The following is a 23,831-nucleotide window of genomic DNA, read 5'->3' as shown; positions in this document are numbered from 1 at the left end:
AGGCATGGTGAGCAGACTCACGTTCCCAGGAAAGCCATGCAATTCCCCAAGTCCCTGTGTGGAGACCCTGGGAGTCTACTGCTTTTACCTGATCCCTAATTGTAGGCTGAATTATAGGCTGTATTTCCCTGTGGGTATATCTTGACTGCCCGACTCCACTGTAATAATTATTATTTGTATTATCTTAACAACAGTCGTTTACCCAAGCAGGTTTTCACACTATAATCTCAGTTTATCCTCACAGAGGCTGCGGGGGATGTGGGGAAGACGGGTTTATTCTCCATCCTGTTTCTATATCCTGCACTGCAGGGGCACTGATTGAAAAACAATTGGCCTGAAGCTGCAGAGTCACCACTGGAAGGTCCATGGAGACCCTCTGAGGCAGTGATTTTTCAGTCAAGGAGTCTTTGTTCAAAACAAACATGGGGAGGAAATCCCCAAAAGAGGGGATACAAGTATATGTATGGCTGATTCACTTTGCTGCACAGTAGAAATGAACACAACGTGATAAAGCAACTATACTCCAATTAAAAATAAATAAGTTAATGAGAAAAAAAAGAAATCTCAATATGTAAAACAACTAAAAACAGGGCTGTTCTGGGTTGAAGGCAAGTGGGGTCTCAGGCCCTGCCCAATCTCCCTAGCCCATCCTGGGAAGGAAGGTCCTGAAAGCACAACCCTGAAATTCCTAAGGACCTATGAGCCTAGGTCAAAAACGCTAAACCAGACTCATTCTCTCATCTTACAGGTAAGAAATCCAGCAGGACAAAGGTTGAGCTCAATACATATGGCTGAATGGCTGGCTGGCTGGCTAAATGGAGAGATGAATAAATAATGGATATATCCTAGGTCACACTGTCTATGTTAGCAGAAATTGGAACTAGAGTGTATGAAAAAACTGACATTTTCCTTCTCTGTTCTGAATGCATTATTGGCTTTAGGCAAGAGCAAAACAACTCTGACCAAGTAAGCACTTAAATAAACAACTGCCCCCCGCAAAAAAAAACAATACTTCTTAAGGATAATGACAATTTTCCACACAGACCTTTTTTCTGACCCTAAGGGTTTACCAAAGAATTGGCACTAAGAAGTTCGAATCATCCTATCCCAGGTTGCCATGGAAACAGCAGTGCCTGCCACTGGTGTATCACGTGGATTCCTGTCAAGTTGCCCGTGGTGCTTTCTCCTGGGCTGGGGGCCTCACACAGCCCCTGAGTGCTTCTCACCAGAAGGCAGGCATGATCTCCCCAAATTTCCACTGAAGGACCTACTGATTACCCTGAGATGGAACAGGCGGAGAGAATGTGTCCCAGCTCTATTCTCTCTGTTTTCTCTGGTGGACCGGGAAGTCTGTTTGGGATTATGCTCCAAGGTAGAAACAAATACTGCCCTCCTTCCAGGCTGTGGCCCATCCTACCCTACAGACTCTCCCTGCACTACTGTGGGGACACTGGGATAATGCAAGAGTTGTGAACTAGTCACCCTCCAGTCTTTCTGTGTGTGTGTGTGTGTGTGTGTGGTCAGCGGACTTCCAGGTGAACCTCTGCTATAAAGAGAAAAGGTCATCTCAGAGCATCTTCTCATTGGAGATTTGCCCAAATTAGGGCGCCACTGCAGAGGAATGTCCATGCGTCCCTCTTTCAAAACCATGATTATTGAAGTTCATTTCTGCTGACTGGCAGTATTCACTGCCCCAGCTGTCCAAGACTTCACTTAGTTGGGTCTGTTACATACCTACATAGACCACCACCACCATTATGTTACGTGATTCTTGAGGTTCTCATGAAACTACAGGGTTCGTTCAGTCCTACTCTGCTGTTTATGGAGGAACCAGAGATCAAATTGCCAACATCCGTTGGATCATAGAAAAAGCAAGGGAATTCCAGAAAAATATCTACTTCTGTTTCATTGACCATGCCAAAGCGTTTGACTGTGTGGATCACAAAAAACTGGAAAATTCTTAAAGAGCCGGGAATACCAGACCACCTTACCTGCCTCCTGAGAAACCTGTATGTAGATCAAGAAGCAACAGTTAAAACTGGACATGGGACAACGGACTGGTTCAAAACTAGGAAAGGAGTACGTCAAGGCTATATATTGTCACCCTGCTTATTTAACTAATATACAGAGTGCATCATACAAAATGCTGGGCTGGATGACTCACAATCTGGAATCAAGATTTCTGGGAGATATATCAACAACCTCAGATATTCAGATGATACCACTCTAATGGCAGAAAGCAAAGAGGAACTAAAGAGCCTCTTGATGAGAGTGACAGAGGAGAGTGAAAAAACTGACTTAAAACTCAACATTCAAAAAACAAAGATCATGGCAGCAGTCCCATCACTTCATGGCAAATAGATGGGGAAAAAGTGGAAACAGTGACAGATTTTATTTTCGTGGGCTCCAAATTCACTGCAGACAGTGACTGCAGCCACAAAATTAAAAGATGCTTGCTCCTTGGAAGAAAAGCTATGACAAACCTAGACAGTATATTAAAAAGCAGAGACATCTCTTAGCCGACCAACATCTGTATAGTGAAAGCTATGGTTTTTCCAGTAGTCATGTACGGGTGTGAGAGTTGAACCATAAAAAAGGCTGAGTGCCGAAGAATTGATGCTTTCGAACTCTGGTGCTGGAGAAGACTCTTGAGAGTTCCTTAGACTGCAAGGAGATCAAACCAATCAATCCCAAAGAAAATCAACCCTGAATACTCATTGGAAGGACTGATGCTGAGGCTGAAGCTCCAATACTTTGGCCACCTGATGAGAAGAGCTGACTCACTGGAAAAGACCCTGATACTGGGGAAGACTGAGGGCAGGAGGAGAAGGGGATGACAGAGGATGAGATGGTTGGATGGCATCACCGACTCAATGGACAGGAGTTTGAGCAAACTCAGATAGGTAGTGAAGGACAGGGAAGTCTGGTGTGCTGCAGTCCATTGTGTCACAAAGAGTCAGACACGACGTAGTGACCCAACAACAACTGGCTATCACTCTTTGATACCTTGTGGTGCCACGCCCGGTGCCAGGCTCCAACGCCTCATAGTTTATTTAATCTTCATGACACCCCTTTGAGGTAGGTACTATGGTTATCTCCTCTTTAGATGAGGAAACAGAAGCTCAACCAGTAGCTTGGCTAAAGTCACATGCTGGAAAAAACAGCCGAGCTAGGCCTTGAAGTCTTGAGGGCCCCAAAGCCAATGTTCTTTCCAGCACAGCCACTGTCTCCACCAGGGACATGCCCTTCATTTCCAGAGCCTCTGGTTCCCACAGTGAGGCGGGAGGGTCGGGGTGGGGGGGTTGTGGTGTGCGGGGGTGGCTGGTTCCACAGAGGCTCTTGGGATCCGCCCTGCTAGGGTTTAGTTTAGGCATAGCTCCTAAGGGCTCAGATATCCCTGGGAGACAGGAAGAGCTACAGAACTCAGACCACATCTTCAAACACATGCTCCCCTATCTGCAGACCCAGAGCCCTTTCTCAAGCCCCTCTCTTCTCTCATCAGTAAACAGAGTGTATAATCCTGCTTTTCTTCCTGATACACAGACTTCTATTTATTTACTGACTTTTTACTATCTCTGCAGACTTCACCCTAAAGCCCAGCTGAAGATCTGGGCCCCTTCCAGATCACCCCTGCTGTTAGCTCTCTCTCCGCTGTTACTGTCTGCACCATTTATCGCAGGCTACCTTGAGTGGCCCATCCTGTCTCTCTGGCTAGCACATTCCTTGAGGGCAGGACCTGTATCAAGAACACCCTCCTCCCCCCATTATTGCCTAGCTCAGTGCCAAACACTTACTAGGTATTCAAGAATGAAATGAAAGCACTATCTAATGTTCCCTTATTTCTGTTTTGCTCCTCCTTATATCCCCAGCACTTAATTCAGTACCTGGCACACTCTGGGGACTTAATAAATGTGGAATAAATCAACAGTGAATGGTGAAGGACTCCCCTGGTAGTCCGGTGGATAAGAATCCTCCTGCCAATGCAGGGGGACATGGGTTCGGTCCCAGGTCCAGGAAGATTCCACGTGCTATGGGGCAACTAAGCCTGTGCTCCACAACTACTGAGCCGGCTTTATAGAATTTGTGTACTGCAACTACTGAAGCCTGCACCTAGAGCCTGTGTTCCCCAACAAGAGAAGCCCCGGCAATGAGAAGTCCTCATACTGCTGCAAGACAGCAGCCCCCGCTCACTGCAACTAGAGAAAACCGACACAGCAACGAAGACCTAGGGAAGCCATAAATTAATTAACCAATTTTTTAAAATAATGAATGATGAAAAATGAATGGATGATTGAATGAACTGAAGGAGGAGATCAAAGAGTATCTTCTCAATTGGACTGTTGGGACTCTTCCTGACTGGAGATCAGGAAGGTGGATTTCTTCAGTGACTCAGCTGGACTTGGGGTTTCGAGGGGGCAAACCACAGAGCAATTTGCTCTGTCAAGCCTGGTCCTAACTCTTGCCCCTACATCTGTAGACACAGGAGCCTGAGCTGTGACTGAAGAGGAGATTCTTCTTTACGTGGCGATCTCAGGAGGATAGAGGTGGGTTACCCTCAGGACTGATGAGTCAATTCCCAATTCAAATGTGAGTCAAACCAGTCTAGGTATTTGTTTATCATTTGTCTGCCTCTTTTTTCCCTGTAGAATTGGAAATAGAACTCAAACCAAATTCGATCCCAAAGAGAAGCAAAGAAAATATTGCTATTTTAATACTCTCTAAGTGAGCTGGTCTAAAAATGGATCCACCAAATGTAGTGTAGGATCCTGGATTGGATCCTGGGACAGGAAAAGGACATCAATAGAAAAACTGGTGAAATCTATAGTTGATGGTAATGTATCAACGTTAATGCCTGAGGGTTGGCAAATGGACTGTGGTTATGTGAGAGGGTAACATTAGGTGAAGGATGGGGGCTTTCCAGGTGGTGCTAGTGGTAAAGAACCTGCCTGCCAATGCAGGAGACACAGAGATGCAGGTTTGATCCCTGGGTTGGGAAAATCTCTTGGAGGAGGGCATGACAACCCACTCTAGTATTCTTGACTGGAGAATCCCATGGACAGAGGAGCCTGGTGGACTACAGTCCCTAGGGTTGCAGAGCATCGGACAAGTCTGAAGCAACTTGACAGGCACACGTGGGTGAAGGATATAAGGAACTATCTGTACTATCTTCACAACTTTTCTGAATATCTATTATTATTTCACAATAACAAGTTTATTATTATTAAAAAAAAAAACAAAACAAAGGTTGACCAAGGCAATTAGACCCACAGTGCCTGCCACCCAGCAGGGGCTCAGTTAACATCTGCCAATATTGAGGGGACTGAATTAATATAGGTCACCTGCATGAGTTGCTTTCCAAATAGATGTTTCCACTGCATAACCAACACATTCAGAATTTTACCCAATTTTCCATTCAGCTGTCTTCTACTTTAGTCCAGAGGCTTGTTTGGGGAAAATAATTTTTTGTCTATTTGGTTGGAGAGATTAAACATGTAAAATACAAATTACTTTCTATTCAGTGAATTGAAAGATACTGATTCCAACATGATAGGGGGAGTTACAACCACCCCCACCCAGTGATGTCATTTCTGTACATTTTACAAAAAGGTTTTTTTTTTTTTTTTCATATATCATGTCATTTGATCTCACTTTCTTAACCAATGTGCAAATGATTGTTTGGCCCATGGAGTTTGGTAGGAGAGCTGGGGTGTTGCTTGCAAAGCAACTGCTGAAATCATTAGAGAAGCTAAAGAAATGTAGGAATGAAGAGAGTCCCAGTCTTGGCTCATTGTGGTAGCTAATCTCTCTGAACACCTGTTTCCCACTTTGTAAAATGGGTATAAATATAGGACGGTGAGAAGATAAAAGTAAATGATTCATGCAAAGCTTTAGGCATAATACCTGGCACATTCCAAGGGCCTGATAAATAGTATTATTAGTGTGAGTCAGAGCAGAGTTCATGTTACAGAAAACACTGCCGTCTCAGGCAGATAAAGAACTCTGGGGATGATTTTTGATGAGGACATTTTGATTCTGAAAAGTGCACCCAGCAGCCAGGGCTGAACTTCAGGTTGTATCTGGACAACAACACACACCATACACTCCCTGGCACGAGGGAAAAAGAGTGGCTTTCTCTCATGTCTTAAAGAACTTTGGAGAGGCTTCTAGTTCCACTAATGGAGCGCTGAGCTGAAAAGAAAACTCTCCAGCTTTAGTAACATTGTCTTCATCATCAATGACCACAACAAAACTGCGGTTGACTTCACAAGGAAGAAAGAAAACAGAAATGAAGAAGGAACTGAAAGCCAGTGCCGGGTGAGAGAAAGCTGTTGCTGTGATTATCGGACCAGAAACTGGCAGCGACAGGGGCCTTGGTTCTGGGCTGTGTGAGGGCCAGTTGAACCGAGACCCTGCTTAAAGCCAGGGCCATCCAACGGCTGCTGGGCCAATGAAACGTGGCAATGGCTTGCCTCTGTGTAGGACCCTGAGTGAAACAACACAAAATCTCCCATAAACATGCAAAGCCCCCAAGCCGGCATTACCTGTGGTTTAGAGCTTGAACTGACACAACCTATAGGGTAATCACCATAAACATTGGTCCTGAGTTGCTGATCACCCCGGGGCCTGTCCAGGGCCGAGGCAAACCAGCTCAGACAGTCCTTGCACTGCCCAGGTCACACAGAATTCCCATAGAAAAACCAAGTCCTTGTGCAGATGAGTTCACAATTAAAGTATCAAAAAATATTAACCAGACCAGGCTGGAGTCCAGTTATCTGTTTTAATAAATTTAACAACATCTCTAGGGTGTTCTTGTAGTTAAGTTTGAAAACTGCCGCATGACCCGTGATTCTCCATTTCAAGATCATTTTCTTTTCCCTTGTTCACCCATTCATTCGACATTCATTCATCAAAGACTTATTCTGTGATGAATATTTGCCCAGCACATTCAGGATATCTTTTGTCTCTCATCATAATGTCCTAGGGATGTGTTCCTACCCCCAAGTTCCAGACGGGAAAACTGAGGAGGGGGCAGGTCGCTGGTGGGCCGAGGCCCAGCCCAGCCTAGCTGCTTCTTCCTGGGAGCTGCGTTCTCCATCAGCCCTGCCGAGTCTTGTCCTTTGACTGAGCCACAGACAGGCATGTGGGTGACTGAGGAAAGAAGTCACCAGAGCCGAGTTTCTCACAGAGGCACTGGTGTCCTCCCAGCACCCACCCCGAGGCCCCAGCGGGTCCACTTGACGGGACTACCCCTGAGTCACCTGCCAATGGCAATAGCTTCAGCCGCCCGTGGCTCCAGGGCCTCAGGAGGGGTGGCAGGGGGCTGCCCGAGGCAGCAGCGGCCAGGCATGGGAGGCAGACCAAAACACCCGTCTCCACTGCAAGAGTCATGCTGGGTTCTGTCGTCCCCACGTGTGTGGGGTGCAGCCCCAACTACTCCCCTGGGCCTCCCAGGGGCTTTGCAGAGTCCTTTTGGAACCCATTTCCTGTCCGGAAGGACAGCTCGCCTTCCTTCCTGACAATGCAAGCCCGTCTGTTGCACCTGCAAATCTCACAACCTGGAAGACTCTTCTCTCAGAGCACACAGTTCTCCTCCCTTCCTTCCGCCTCCGAGAGGCCTCCCCGCCCAGCCCACCTGAGACCTCACCCTCTGATCACTCTCCACACCCTTCGCCCGCTTTATTTTCTCCTTTGAGCATGCCTGTTGATGTTTTTCTGTATGTTGAGTTATTTATGGCTTGATTTCACCGAGAGAGTGCCAGCTTCATGAAGGTAGAGCGCTGTTTTGTTCAAGGCTGTGTCCCTAGGCCTTAGAATGAGCAACAGGACAAATGGCCTGTCTTATCCTTCAGCCAGAAACTGGTCCTCAACTTTTTTGTCTGCACATTAAGTAGGTTAGACTCAAACAATGACTTTCAAACATAAAAAAAAAAAAAAATCACTGGCAATCAGGGGAGCCACAGGAAAAAATATCACTGGAATACTTTCTTTAAATGAAATTTTCTGAAGAATGGAAACTAGCAGGGTTGTACTCATTACAGCTAGGGGAAGGCCGTGGGGCTCCAGTGTGCATCTTCTCCCTGCTCTTTTCTGCCTAGCCCCACCTCAGCCCCCCCAGAATCCCGGGGTTCCTTAGAACACAGTTTGGAAATCACTAGCCTGAGTGAGGTCCACCTTCAGTCAGTCACTTCCACTTCCAAAGGATAAATACAATCATCCACAAAGTTGAGGGGCTGGAGTCGCTGACCTTCCTTCTATGGCATTCTAGTATTATAAGTCATATTAGGTAAACCCCAAAGTAGAAATTGCAGACACATTCAGTGTCACGCCTGCCAAAGGCTGGCAATTGTCAGGAGTCTATCAAGCAGTACTTGTTGGACCAGTAGTTTGTGTGAGCCACGGGACCAATTAGATCTCAGATTGCTCAACCAATCTAGTTGATGGGATGAGACACAACGTCTGAAACAATTAAGACAGGATACCATCAAGTAGACAGATTCTATGGGTGAACTTGAGATCCCAGAAAGAGATCCAGTGGGGTAAAATGGGAGGGTGTGTTGGGAAGAAGTGTTTTCCCTGGAGAGGAAAACCGAAGGTCTAGGCAGGGGACACGGAAGGACTGGGGGGCACTCACATGCCAGCTGCCAGGAGGGCAGCTTGCTGATGGCTCAGTGCTGAGTCCCTTCTCAGCCAACACACTGGACTTGACCTGGAGTTTATGAAATCCAGATCTTGGTCCCAGGAAGGGGCAGACTTTTTCCATCATCATCATCATATATCTCATATATCAAACTATAACTACCATGACAATGACTGCTAGTTGTCCCCAATATCCATTCTCCCCTTTTTCCTTTGTAGTCGAGCCTCTGATATTTAGCTGGACACACGGCATTCCAGAATAGAGTCTACATTTCCCAGGCTCCCTTGCAGCCAGGTGTGGTCATGAAAATGAGTTCTGATCCATGGGATGTGAGGTGACCTGATGTGTGTCATCTTCAAGGCCTGCCCTCAGAGGGAAGAAGTGTGCCCCCCTTTCCCCTCTGCAACTAGCTGGAATGCACAGGTGGTGAGGAGCCCTCTTGGACTGTGAGCAACACAGTGGAAGGAACCAGGGTCCTAACCTGGAGCCACCACACCAGCCCTGGGGGGCTAGGGTGCAAAGACCATAAGAGCACGCAATGCTCTTGTGTTTTGTTGAAGCTCTGCTACCCCAACCAGTGCAACTGCAGTGTCAATCCGAGTTTGCAAAGCTCATTCCCAGGGACCACTGCTGATCCCGGAGCCAGCTGTGGGGAGAGCTCGGCAGGCATATTCCCTCCCACTGCTCGGTAGCTGAGCTGAGTCTCAGGGTGGCCTGGCCAAGGTCACTTGCTGCTGAGTGGATTGCTGGGACCAGAGGAAAGGGAAGGTAGACAGAGTTTGGACTTTGGGTTCAGACTAGCTTTAGTTTGAAGCCCACCTCTCTGCTTCCTAAACCCTGTTCTGAAAAACCATGTGAAAATAAGGTGAATGGCAAACTAGACTCACACTGTGACTGTAGACGCTTTTGTTCTCAGAATCCAGAGAGCCTGCTTCCTAGACAAGTGCTCTTTCCCACGAGGATTCCCATCTCTGAGACAAGCGCCCTCCAAGAGCCAGCCGTGGGAGCACCAAGGGACCAACGGGAGTGAGGAGACTCTCAGAGGGGTGATGTCTGCCGCGGGCCTTGGAGGATGGGGAGACAGGACCCAGGGAGAAAAGAAAGGGGCCAGCACCCCTGGGAGAGGGAACAGCTTGAGCAAAGGCACAGAGACAGACGGCTGTGCACGCGAAGAGGGGAACTCTCAATTCCAACCCTCATCCCCAGCTCCCTCCTTTTAATATTTTACTTAGTGGTTTGGATGTTTAGTGGGTTGTCCCTGTGAGAAGGCAGTGGAAGAGATCTTGGAAAATAATATTACTTTCAGAGGACAAAACAAAGTCACCTGATGGGCTCAGCTAAAAGGCAGCTAAAAGTCCCCTGCCCCGTCCCCAACCCAGCAAGGGAACAGCCCCTGAGGCTGGCACCCACTCAGCCCCATTCTGTGCCAGGAGACCAACCAGCTTCACTCCCCCGGCTTCTCAGACTCACAGTCCTTATCTGGAGAGATACCTGTTGTGAAATGTTCCGGCAGAAAACAAAGCCTAGGAAGGCTACATGCAAATTCTATGCAGATTCAAATTTGTTTCAAAATGATGTTAAAAGAAACAGAACAAAGCAGGGTGGGGAATATGCAGATGAAGCCCGATCAGTAAATATTGGTAATTGTTGAAGTTAGATGATCGATGGGTTCTTGAGGGTGCATTATATTATTCTCTCCAAGACACTTGAAAATTTTCCACTTAAAAAAGTTATTTAAGAGCTTCTCTGGTGGCTCAGTGGTAAAGAATCTGCCTGCCAATGCAGGAGACACGGGTTTGATCCCTGGGCCAGGAGGATCTCACATGCAACTGAGCAACTAAGCCTTTGCGTCACAACAACTGAGCCTGTGCTCTAGAGCTTGGGAGCCACAACTACTGAGCCCGTGTGCTGCAACTAGTAAACTCCGAGCTTTAGAAGCTGAGGAGCTAGTTTAGTTGGTTGAGTAGTAGTTTAGTTCTCTGTGCTCCACAATAAGATGAACCACCGCAATGAGAAGCCCACACACCACAACTAGAGAGTAGCCCCCACTCGCCACAACTAGAGAAAAGCCCAGGCAGCAACGAAGACCCAGCACAGCCAAGAATAAATAAATATATATTTTTAAAGTTATTTAAGGACTTCCCTGGCAGTTCAGTGGTTAAGACTCCACACTCCCAATGCAAGGGGCATGGGTTTGATCCCTGGTTGGGGAACTAACCACATGCCAAGCAATGTGGCCAAAAAAGAAAGTTATTTGAAAGTTTAAGAAATGTACATGAATGTTCATAATGACATCATTTATAATAGCTCAAACTAAAAACAACCCAAACATTCCCTGACAAATGGATTTTAAAAATGTATTATACCCACATAAGGAAATATTATTCAACAATAAAAAGGAGTGAAGTACTGACGTGCTATAATGGATGAGTTTAGAAAATACTCTGCTAAGTGAAAGAAGCCAGACACTAAAGGACAAATATTGTATTGTATAGACTCCATTTATATTAAATGTCCAGAATAGGAAAATCTATAGAGACAAAAGTAGTGGCTGCCAGGCAATTGAATGGAGGAATTGAGAGGTAACAGCTAAGAGGTTTGGGGTTTCTTTGACAGATAATTAAAATGTTGTATGATTGATTGTGATGTTGGATATACAACTTTGCAAATATACGAAAAGCCATAGAAAAAGAAAAACATCGAGTAGAGGCTCTGAGCCATGGGTTTTCAAAGGCTTCAATGTGAACTTGGGCAAAGGGTAAGGTATGGACCAGCCCCTGAAACAAGTTCTGTCTTCCTTATTTATGGCTCAGCCAGAGGAATTCACAGAATCTAGTCCAGTCTGAAGCCTCTGGAGTAATACCATTTTTCTCTATTCTGGAAAAATCCATGCCCCATTAATAAGTATGGAATTTTATTAGTCCTCAAATGCCTGACCCATTTCCACTGCCCGGTTGTACAATCCTAGACTCTCAAGGGGTAGTACATCTTGGTTTTGCCAAGTGCACTGGGGCTTAACTGAGGCTGCACACCAGGATCACCTGGGAGTTGAATAAACACTGGTGCTGGCTTCCGCCCCAAGAGATACTCATTTAATTAGTGTGGGGGAGAAGCCTGTGCAGTGGGTGTTTTAAAAGCTCCCAGGTGATTCAAACGTGCAAGACTGAGAATCATTGACTAAGTGAAGAATTTTTTAATGACTAGGAAAAAATATCAAATGTGTAGCATGGAGTATTTTTAGATTTATGTTCACACTGGGTCACAATATGAAAAGTACTTCTTACTGTAACTTTTAGCCTGGAAGTTTAGAGACCTCAGGTTGACGGGTCAAGTCAGTCACCGAGCTAAATGAAGGGGACCCACCAGCGGCATTCGGGTGCCCTCCAGCTGCTGCATGGGCCTCTCCAAGGACAGATGCTCCCCTGCTTCCAAATAGCCCTATCCCACCTTGGACAACTCTTGCTGAGTCAAAAGCTGCCTTTCTGAAATTCTCACATCAAACCCTGACACCAGAGGACTGAAGTCTTCACCACCCCCTGAAGGCATTATGTGTCCCAATCACGTGACTTTGCCCTGTTGTCAAGCAGAGTCCGGCTAGAAGCTGAGGCTCCTGCCCAACCTGTCTCTACATGTCAGATTTCTACTCATCTCTCAAGCCCCTGGACTTCCCCGGTGGTTCAGACGGCAAAGCGTTTGCCTACAATGCAGGAGACCTGGGTTCAATCCCTGGGTCAGGAAGATCTCCTGGAGAAGGAAATGGCAACCCTCTCCAGTATTCTTGCCTGAAAAATCCCATGGACGGAGGAGCCTGGTAGGCTACAGTCCATGGAGTCGAAAAGAGTCAGACACGACTGAGCGACTTCACTTTACTTTTCAAGCCCTATCTTGAATGCCCCTTCCATGAGGTCTCCCACTATGGGATCTGTTTGCTCTCTCCCTCTGCACTCTTCTGCCTTTTAATTTTCTAATGTACGGTTGGAACTTATTGTACTATAACTAGTTGGTTACTGCCTTTGAGTTTGAGTAAACCATAAGCTCCTTGAGGGCATGGGTGGAGCTTCATCTTGTGTTATATCTCTGTATCTTCTGCAGGGCCCAGTATATGCTCCATACACAATCATTGAATGAATGAATGAATAATCAGCTTGCCATGAAGTTTTTATAGCGAGGGAAGTACGAAGTAGCAGCTTAAGTGGGGATGGGATTTTAAGTTCACCAAATCCTCATTCCTTGATAAGAAAAAAAATGCATAAGTTTGGCATTTGAGCTAGTGCTTGAAAGGTAAGTTGAAATTTGACAGGGAGAGACAGGTCAAGGAGCAGTTTCTAGCCTCAGGTTGGAAATCCTGAATCCCCGCCACTGGTTGTCAGGGAAACCATCTCTCCTCAGATGGGTAAAAGAATGAACATTCATTCTCTAATGCAATTCTAATGAAAACCAGGCTCTTGTGTTAAATGTTTTGCAAACATTTTCAGGTGCCCCCAAATTGCCCCTAATGCAGAACTAGGCACATGTCAGCAGAAGATGGACCCACTGCTGCCTCCGCTTCCAACGAACAGAACACAATCTTAGGACAGAAAAGCCCAGGCTGGGAACAAGAGGACGGGGCATGGCCTGGAGGAGAGAGGTTGGGGGCGTGTGTTGAAGGAGTCTTTTTAAAAGAGACAAGCCTGTTATTTGTATGCAGATAGTAAGATTAGTTACACATAAAGTATAAGGTAATCTACCAAGGAACTTTTAGAACTATTCGAGGATGTTCATGAGGTTGCCCAAGACAATATCAACAAACAAAAGCCATCAACATTACTTTTATATCAGCAATAATCAAATAGATTAGAAAACACCGTAGAAAAAAGATGATGTTTCCTATAGCAACAAAAGCTATTAAATCTCATAAAATCTCATAAATCTCAAAAAAACCCAAAAAATCTTTACTAAAGGACAAAAAAAAGGTCAGAAGAGACAGAGAGATGGGTAGGCTATTAATATACTATAAATGAAAAGCTATAATTTCAATCAAAATCCTAATAGAGCTCTTTCACATGGGGGAAAAGGGGGTCAAGGATAAGAGTCAAGGGATTTCCCTGGTGGTACAGTGGATAAGAATCTGTCTGCCAATGCAGGGGACACGGTTTTGATCCCTGGTCTAGGAAGATTCCACGTGCCACAGAGCAACTAAGCCCGAGCGCCACAGTTCCTGAGCCCGAGCACTCACCTACTGAAGCCCGGATGCCTAGAGCCCACGCTCCACAACAAGAGACGCCGCCGCAATGAGAAGTCTGCAGACCGCAACTAGAGAGGAGCCCCTGCTCACTGCAACTAGAGGGAAAGCAAAGACCTAGTGCAACAACAACAGAAAAACACAAAAGAGAGTAAGAGAGCCAATATTTGAAGAAGAAATCGAAAAAAGGAGAGGGCTGCCGTATGTTCTGTACCCTTATCATAAAACCAGCATGATCAAAATACTGTGATATAGTGCAGAAATAGACAAGATTCACCAATAGAAGAGAAGGGAGACTCCAGGGATTCCAGGAACTTGAATAAGCCAGAGGCAGCATCTCAAACAAGTGTGGAAAGTGTTGCCTATAAATAGTGTGGGGTATAAGCTTACCTCAATCAAAATCTTCTATTTCTACCTCAAAAGAGCTACAAAATAAATTTCAGATGGATGAACTTAAATATGAAAGAGCAAAATTTCCAAACTCTTGAAAGAAAATACAGAAGTAATCATTATAACAAAGTAAAGATATTAAAAAACACAAATTGTAGGCGGAAAAGATTTGATATCCCTGACTGCATCAAAATTGGGATTTTCTAAGCAACAAAAGACATTGTCAGATAAAAAGCCAAGCTATGGAATGAGATAAGATAGCTACAATGTCCATAGCTGACAAATGATTCACGTACAGCCTATATAAAGAACACCTACAAGTTGAAGAGATAAAGATGAGCAGGAAAGGGTCATGAGCAGGTAAGTTACAGAAGAGGAAACACAACTGGGGACTTCTCTGGTGGTCCAGTGGCTAAGACTCTATGCTCCCAATGCAGGGTCCTGGGTTCGATCCCTGGTCAGTGAATTAGATCACACATGTCACAACTGAAGATCTCCCATGAACGAAGACAGCACAGCCAAGTAAAATGTTTTTTTTTTTTTTAAAACACAAGTGGTTGATAAATACACAGAGATGCTTAACAGCACTAGTAGTCAGGGTGTGCAGATTAAATAAGCAAAATAAAATGAGATATAACTTCACATTCATCAGATTGATTTAAAACTCTTCAGTCTTGGGAGTTCTCTGGTGGCCTACTGGTTAGGATTCTGCACTTTCACTGCCATGGCCCAGGTTTAATCCCTAATCAGGGAACTGAGATCCTGCAAGCCACCTGGTGTAGCCAAAAAACCAAAAAACTCTACAGTTTGATAGTCCCAAGGGTTGATGATGCCATTGTGGGGAAATCAGGAACTGCTAGTGGTTGAATTGTTACAACCACTTTGGCTAGTAATTTAGCCAAGTCTGGTGAATTTCATGTGGTGTGTATCCTCGGGAAACATTCCATGTGGACCTGAGAGACCCAAACAAGGATGCTCACTGCAGTGTTTTTTATAACAACAAAAACTTGGCCATGTCCATCAACAGAATGAACCACGATATAGTTTTAATGGAATAGATACGGAAAGAGGTGAAGAGGATTAAAGAAAATCAGGAGACTGAGTCCTGGTTCTTGCTCTGCTTCTAACTGATGACAGGATGGGGCAAGTCATGTATCCCTCTTCACTGAGTGCTCTCCCCAGACTTTCTCATGGCTCACTCCCTCCCCTCCTTCAGGTCTATGTGCAAATTCCACCTACTCAGAGAGGCTTCCTGGACCCTGGTGTCCATACAACCAGTATCCATGCCCCCTGACACTGCTTTGTCAAGAAGCAGAGTGGTGGGATTTCCCTAGTGGTCCAGTGACTAAGACTCTGAGCTCCCAATGGGGGGGGGGGGGCGGGGGGCAGTTTCGATTCCTGGTCAGGGAACTAGATCCCACAACGAAATATCCCTCATGCTGCAACGAAGATCCTGAGTGCCAAAACTAAGACCTGGTGCAGTCAAGTAAATAGATATTTATTTTAAAAAAAGAATAAGAAGGAGAGGATGCAGCAGCACAGTGGCTTAAAGGTCAGGCTAGGTTAAAACACCAGCTTTACCAACTGCTGTTTGCATGACCTTAGGCAAGTGATTTAAGCTTGCTGTGACTCAGTTTCCTCCTCTGTAAAATGGAGATAATAGTAGTTTTCACCTCAGAGGGTTGCTGTGAGGACTGAATGAGTTAATACGCCAAAGAGAACAGTGCCTGATATGGGGGAGGGCTGGTTAGCCATAAACTGCATGGCAGTTAAAATGAGTGAAGTACACTTGAGTGACGTGGCTCAATCTCATAAACATGCTGCTGAATGAAAAGAGCACACCCCTCACCCTTCCGTGAACTTCCCTCCCAATCACAGGCGCGTGGCCGGCGCGCAGACCAGCCCCTGGTCACACCGCCGTCAGGCGTCCTTCTCATGGGTCTGAGTCCCTGTCCCCCGGCATCCATGTCCCTCACAGCCTGTCTAAGTCAGTTTTCAGTTCAGTTCAGTTCAGTCGCTCAGTCGTGTCCGACTCTGCGACCCCGTGGACTGCAGCAAGCCAGACCTCCCTGTCCATCACCAACTCCCAGAGTTTACCCAAACTCATGTCCATTGAGTTGGTGATGCCATCCAACCATTTGGGCAGTGTTTATTGATTGAACGGGATTAATTCTGAAAGTCCTCAAAGGCCCAAAGACAGAGACACCACTGACCCTTTTGGCTGGTGCGTTTTAAGAAGCTGAACTAAGGACATGAGGAGGTGGGGGCAATGCAGCAGGTGAATGACCTGAGTACCTGGAAATAGAGAGAAATCCCAGAAACGGGGGTGTCTCCAATGGGAGGGAGTCTGTGACTCCAAGATCAGGGAGTAGGGGACCCTCACCCCAGCCCCTTTCTGAAGGCCTGTCCTAGGGTCCGCTGGGTGACTGAAGGATGAACTGCTACCTTCACAGAGGACTTGACATTAAAAAAAAGATCTAGAAGGATCCAAGCAGAATCCTTACACGGGCTCCAGGAGGGGAAGTGGGATTGGGGACAAAGTGGGGAGGTGAGTGAAGGATTTTTTTTTTTAAATACTCTAAATACTTTTGCATTGTTTGAATTGAGAAAGAAGTGATTACTTGTGAATTATGAGAAAAAAAATGTATCTTGCATGGAAGAGGTACTCAGGGAATGGGTATTACAATTATTCTTTAAAACACAGAGGAAGATATCTCACCCAGCACAGATCCGCAGGCAGGAGGGGGCCCTGCTCGCTCCCCTCCTCACTCCGCAGCGGGCTCTTCATCCCTGGCCCTTCCTCCAACATGTACCCTAAAGCGGATGGCCTCACTACTCTCACCGCCCAGCTGCCTGCCCTGTTCATCGCTCACCTCAGATAACAGCCTCCTACTGCTCTCCCTGTTTCTTTTTTCTTTCCCCCTTTTTTAAAATTGTTCTTTCAACTTAATTTTTTTATATTTATTTATTTTCAATGATCAACTTTATTATTTTTTATATTTATTTATTTTCAATAGATTGATGATTGCTTTACAATATTGGTTTGTTTTCTGTCATATATCAACATGAATTAACCATCGGTGTACATACACCCCTTCCCTCTTGAATCTCCCTCCTTTATCCCACCCATTCCCACCCCTCTCGGTTGTTACAGAGCCCCAGTTTGAGTTCCCTGAGTCAGAGTCCCTTGGACTGCAAGGAGATCCAACCAGTCCATCCTAAAGGAGATCAGTCCTGGGTGTTCACTGGAAGGACTGATGCTGAAGCTGAAACTCCAATACTTTGGCCACCTGATGGGAAGAGCTGACTCATTGAAAAAGACCCTGATGCTGGGAAAGATTGAAGGTGGGAGGAAAAGGGGACGACAGAGGATGAGATGGTTGGGTGGCATCACCGACTCAATGGAGATGAGTTTGGGTAAACTCCGGAAGTTGGTGATGGACAGGGAGGCCTGGCATGCTGTGGTCCATGGGGTCGCGAAGAGTCGGAGACGACTGAGAGACTGAAATGAACTAAGTCATAAAGCAATTTCCCACCGGCTGTCTATTTATACGCGTTAGTACACGCACTCCACACTACTCTCCCCCTTCATTTCACCCCCTCCCTTCCCTCCTCCAGCGTTGCTCTCCTTGTTTCTGCCCTGACCCTCTGTCTCACTCCCCACAGCCGGGCAGTTGATGCATACCAACCAATTCACTCACTCACGCCATTAACCCTCTAACGTGACCTGAGGATGAGACGTGAGTAGAATCTCAGCGGGACAGACACAGAAACTGCGGCACAGAGCGTCCAACCGTGCGCCCCCGGCCCACACCATGAAGCACCCGCGCGGGGATCCCACCCCTGGGGGACTGGGCTCCAGCCTCCGCTCTCGGCCACCTGTCCCCTCTGCCTCCCTCCTTCCTCCCCACTCCCCAGGAGCGAAATCGGTTCTCCCCGCTACAAGGGCCACGTGACCTGGCCCCTGCCTGCCCCTCCAGCCTCACCCCCACCCGGCTCCTCCTCACTCCCCAACGCCATGGGCTCCACGGCTGGTCCTGCACCCGGAACAGCCTTTTCTTCCCAATCATCAAACGGCTTGCTCCCGCTTCACTCGGATTTCTGCTTGAATGTTACCTCCTCCAAAAGGGCCTCCCTGACCACCCTTTCTCAAACAGTTCCCACTTTATTCTCTGACCCTTTCCTGCTGTGATTTTATTCATAGTTCTTATCACTTCCTCATCTGACGTTATGAGACTACTTGTTCGGAGGCTTATCCTGTGTCTCCACTGTCTCTAGAATTTCTGTTCCGTGAGGGCAGGGACTTTGTCCCCAGTGCCCGGAACACAGGCTCCCGCAGAATGGCAGTGCAGTAAATGAACAAATGCTCCGCCTCCCCGCTCCCGTTGCCCAGGCAGCCCACGTGGACATCAGTCTGCTCCGGGACCGGTCTGGGCCTCCCGTGCGGGCTGCTCGGAACAGTCCACGGGATGGCGTTCCTGCGTCTCCGTGTCGCCCCATCCTTCCCCCAGGCCTTCTGGACAAGTTGGGCAGAAGGCAAAGTGAGGCCTCCCATATTCCTTCCTAGTTTCCCTGCGCCGACCCCTGTCCATCCCTCCAAGCCCAGGGCTTTCACTTCCAGTCGCTTGGAAGCTGGTCTGACGAATCCACCCCCACCAGGATGATGAAGATGTCAATTTGTCCTTCCCAAGGACATTTGCATTTTTTAATGAGGCCAAGCTGGAGCAGCTCTTCACCCAGCGTATGCTTGTGTCATGGTGTAACTCCCAAGACAGGATGTTTCAGAGAGATACCACTTTTCCCTCTCCCAGATCCTGGGAGACAATGTCACAGGTCAAAGTGTTGAGGGAGACGGAGAGAGAGTTCCAAGCTCAGCCAGTGGGTCAGAGACTGGGACCTGGCAAACCCTGACCACAAATGCTATCCCACTCAACTTACATCTTCCTTTCCCACCACCCAGAAGACCTGGCTTTGTTCCCCAAAGCATCCCCAAGCCACCCTCAGGCTCTGCTTTGTGGAACCCCTCCAGAGGCTCCCCAGGGAACCCAGAACAAAAGCCTTACCCATTTCGATCCCACAGATCACCAAGGCTGCCACCACCGCACCTGCTGACGTCCCAGCAAAGCGATGGGCTGTTTCCAGCATCCGGGGGGCCAGGTCCCGAAGGGCGTCCACCGCCCCGGCCTGGTAGAAGGAGAGGAACCCGCTGCCTGAGAAGGAGATGGAATGAGGGGTGTCCGGGTCCCCCTTAAACACCTGTTCTTCCATCTCCTCAACCTGGGGCCTCCCGGGGAAGGGAGGAACCTCTCAGCGCCGATGTGCCTGAATGCCAGCCACCCTCCTGTTGAAACTCGCAGCCAAGGTTCCCTGCCAGCCCAGAGCCTGGAATGTGGCTGTCGCTCTCCGGGCGGCTGGGACACCCACGGGTGGCTCAGGCAGCAGCTGCCTGGGCCTGTTGAGCTCGGCCAGGAGGCAGCCCCAAAGCCTCGTAAAGGCCCCCGGCGGGTAGCGTCCTGGCCCTGCGAGCGCCCTCCTCTGCACTTGTCTGGGACACCTTGGATCGCAGGTGGCCGCCGCGCAGGGCCGGGCCCAGGAAGAGGTGCTGCTCAGCCCTGCGTCCCGAAGGGTTCACTCATCGGGTTGCAAAACCTCCGAGGATGGGTATGGGGTGGCACCTCCCTCCCCCGCACGCCGCAGCTGGAAAGGACGTAAACGCTGGCCTCCTTCCAGGAGAGGGTATTCCTTTCCCCCAGCGACAGGGTTGCCAAGTTGGCTCTGGTTTCTGAGGGAGACTCGGCTCACAGCACCCATGCCCCCACCGCGACGCCCCTCCCTGGGATCCTGCTCCAGGCTCCAGGTGGCATGTGTGAGGTATGACACAATTATTTTTATTTGTTCTTGCATAAGTGCCCCTTTGCTTACTCATCTGTTTATTCACATGTTAGGACTGGCCACCGGCAAAAGTGTAAAGGAAAAGAGTTTGGGCTCCAGGGCCCCCACCCACCGCCGCTCCAGCTCTCGCCTTCTCTCCTCCGCCCTTCGCCAACACACCAACTCTTAGCACTCTCTGTCCAAGCCCTGAATCTCTGCGCTGTCTCTTAAGTGTCCCGCAAGAAATCATTCTGAGATCTCCATCATTCTGTGTTAGGGCATCATACTGGAAGCTATCCTCACTTTGAAATGAGACGTTTGAGATGTCAGTATCTAACCCCAAGGATGAACAGCTTGGGACCCCAGATGTGGGGGCATCTGGGTCAGGGTAGAGAGATGATTTGGAGCCTAAAGGGAAAGGCAGGTGGTGGGGGGACCAAGGGTAGCTCCAAGGAGCCTGGTTCATGCCAGTCCACAGCGGTGCAACATGGTCCTGGCAAGGAGAGTCTTCCTCACTACCGGCAAATGTCACTGCCTAAGGATGTTGCAAGGCAGCAAGGTGGCAGGTGTCCCTTTTCTCTGTCCCCCCAGGGCACACAGAAGCAGAATTGGAATGGAAACACAAAGTATCCTGCCCAAAGCTCAGTCCAGCTCCATACTCTGCTAGGATGTGATAGCCACACTGGACCCACTAGGGGAAGTGAAGTGAAGTGAAAGTCATTTAGTCGTGTCTGACTCTTTGCAACCCCATGGACTGTAGCCTGCCAGGCTCCTCTGTCCATGGAGTTCTCCAGGCCAGAATCCTGGTGTGGGTAGCCATTCCCTTCTCCAGGGGATCTTCCCAACCCAGGGATCGAACCCAGGTCTCCCACACTGCAGGTGGATTCTTTACTATTTGAGCCACCGGGGAAGCCCAAAACCCACCAGGGGACCTCCCGCCAACTCTGCTCGCCTTACTGATCTAGTGGAACTTAACGCTGGGGAGCAGTGCCCAGTGTTCGGTCAGGAAGGGGTTTTCTGTCTTGGGTAGGTAGTTCCAGGTATATAATTACCTCTATTTGAGAAGGGAACTCCTGACTAAATGTGTCTGCAACAGAGAAAATGCGTGCGCACCTGTGTCTGCATTTGCGTGTGTGTGCAGACTCGCACACACACACACACACAGATCTGAGGCCACCGACAGGCTGGGGTGAAGAGTAGGGTGAGGCTGGGTGGAGTCCAATCAGCTTTTGGCACATTGAGACCCTGCCTCCGGGAGATGGGAGGGAGTGGAAGCCTCAGCCCCTTACACTGACACCTACACTTGGGAACAAGATAGACAAATGAGAAATAACCAGAGAACTGTACAAGGCAGTCTATAATGAAGTACCAAATTGTGCAGGGCTGAGATTCCTGCCAGAAAAGTTCAGAGATGAGAGTGAACAGCGTGGGCTGGAACCTTCAGAGAAGCTATGTGATAGAGTTGTGGGTTGGGGGGTTTAAAGAAGCTAGCAGGAGGAGGGAGGGTACTATAGCAAGAAGCAGTGTGCAGTCCTTACAGAGAGTGAAGGGGTGTGATGGCAGGCAGTTACACAGGATGAAGGACTCTGGATTAGACAGACATGGGTTGAAGCCCAGTTCTATTATTTATAGGCAGTGTGACATGTGATAACCTCTCCAGGCCTCGGTTTTCCTCATCTGTAAAATGGGGACAATAATGCATATACTGTACAGGAACTGTAAAACATAAGATATGGTTATAAAATGCCTGGCACATGGTATGTCTCTTATTATTAAAGGGCAGTAAGGGCCAAGGCTTCTAGAACAGGTGGAGCTGGGAGCCAAGGTGGAAAGGAAAGATGGGGTCAACAGAAGAAGGTGGGATGCACTTGCAACATGTAGGAGGAGGTAGAATTCTCGAGGGGGAGAGTCTTGGAAAGGCAGTGAGACAGGCTGGAGGATGAGGAAGGAGGATAGAGCTACATCCTCCTATGGATGTTGGTGGCCAGGTTACAGGCTGAAGAAAGATAAGTTAATGATGCCATTGCATCAGAGATTCAGAGGACCTGGGGACTGGTTGGATAGGCAGGATGAGTCATGGCTGATGCCCATTTTTAGCCTGGGTGCTGGGAGGGGTGGGGTTGCCTTTGGCAGTCTTGGGAAAACTAGGACAGAGCTGGGGAAACTGGGTGGAGAGCGAGTTTACAACATGTCTGAGATGATAGCAGGATATTGGAACTTTGGAGGAGGGGCAGGGTAAGGCTCCAGAGAGGGGGGGAGAGACCCCTGCCGTTGAGCAGCAGAGAAGGATGAGCAGCTGGAGGAGGGCATGGTGTCATGTTGAAGGAAGACAACCTTGGACAAGTATTCTTCCTGATCATCTTGCTCTTCCCAGTGAAAGAGGAGGCAAGGCCACCTGTTGTACGTGGACTGTGGGGGCTTGAGAAGGCTGGGACCCCATCACCCTTTCAAAGATACCACTGTGGGACTTCCCTGGCTGTCCAGTGGTTCAGACTCTGCACGTCCACTGCAGGGGGCGCAGGTTCGATCCCTGGTCAGGGAACTAAGATCCCACATGCCTTGCGATGTGGCCAAAAATTTTAAAAAAAAGAAAGAAAGCAAAGACAGTGTTGAGCCCTGCCTCTATTCCTGGCACCTTGCTCCTCGGGCCTAGCTGTTGGATTAGGCCACCGTCCTCACTGAGGAAAGATATTTTTCAGTTCCACGGGGATGGTGGAGACCACAGCAGGTACAGCACAGCGTCTATGCGTGCTTGCTGAGTCGCTTCAGTCGTGTCCGACTCTTTGCGACCCCGTGGACTGTAGCCTGCCAGGTGCTATGCAAACAAGCAAACTAGAAACTCACTGGGAAGACCACATGGGAGCTGTCAACGTGCTCCCACACGCTGACCCCGGCAGAGAGCTCTACACACCTGACTTGGGCTTTGGGGCCACAGGGTTCACCCACCCTGTCCCTCGTCCCATTGCCCCCCATTCCTGGCGTTGTGCTGAAAGCCCTGAGAGCTCCAAGCAGACGCCGTCAGGAAAGGATCATCTTCTGACACCTGCATTTGATTTTTAAAGTCAGCTCATAATCCTCTGAGGTGTTTTACTCCAAGTTAACTCCTCTTATGATTCATCAGCCTCTGAGGAAATCGCATGTAAGAAACTGAGACTGCTTATCCCACATGATTCCAACAAAACAACCCAAAGGAATTTATAGAAGAACCTGGGGTTTCCATAAATATAAAATATGTGAAATCACCCAGGACACAGCTCTTGGGGAGAAAGATGGCATTGAGATTCCGTGTTAGCTTTTCATGGATGGTGTACCTCCCTTTACTTAAATCTTATAAAAATGTTTATTTAGTGAAGAACCTGGTTGTTTCTGGACGTGAAAGAATATGAACGTCATAGCATTGTCCTTGAGTAACCTTCTCAATGACATTTAACCTGAATTGAATGAAGGCCTAGCTTCTAGTTACGGTGAATACAGAGTATGAAGGGAAGCCTCTTGATCAGTTGTGTCTGACTCTTTGCAATCCCATGGACTGTAGCCCGCCAGGCTTCTCTGTCCATGGGGATTCTCCAGGCAAGAATACTGGAGTGGGTTGCCATTTCCTTCTCCAGGGGATCTTCCCGACCCCAGGATCAAACTCAAGTCTCCTGTGTCTCCTGCTTTGGCAGGCAGATTCTTTACCACTGAGCCACGTGGGGAAGCCTACAGAGTATG

The 23,831-nt window shown here is 48.0% G+C and overlaps 1 protein-coding gene across 1 annotated transcript in view; it reads right to left on the bottom strand.

The window, feature by feature from the left end:
• Positions 1-20,018, bottom strand: part of PNPLA1 (patatin like phospholipase domain containing 1) — a 56,180-nt gene extending 36,162 nt beyond the window's left edge. The window contains exon 1 of the mRNA XM_043450022.1: positions 19,313-20,018. Coding sequence (XP_043305957.1) covers positions 19,313-19,517 — 205 coding nt within the window. The 5' untranslated portion in view covers positions 19,518-20,018. The remainder of the gene's footprint in view (positions 1-19,312) is intronic.
• Between the last annotated feature and the right edge of the window lie 3,813 nt (positions 20,019-23,831).

Source organism: Cervus canadensis, chromosome 28 (assembly GCF_019320065.1).
Source record: "Cervus canadensis isolate Bull #8, Minnesota chromosome 28, ASM1932006v1, whole genome shotgun sequence".
NCBI lineage: Eukaryota > Metazoa > Chordata > Mammalia > Artiodactyla > Cervidae > Cervus > Cervus canadensis.
This window is presented reverse-complemented; position numbering and strand designations above follow the sequence as displayed.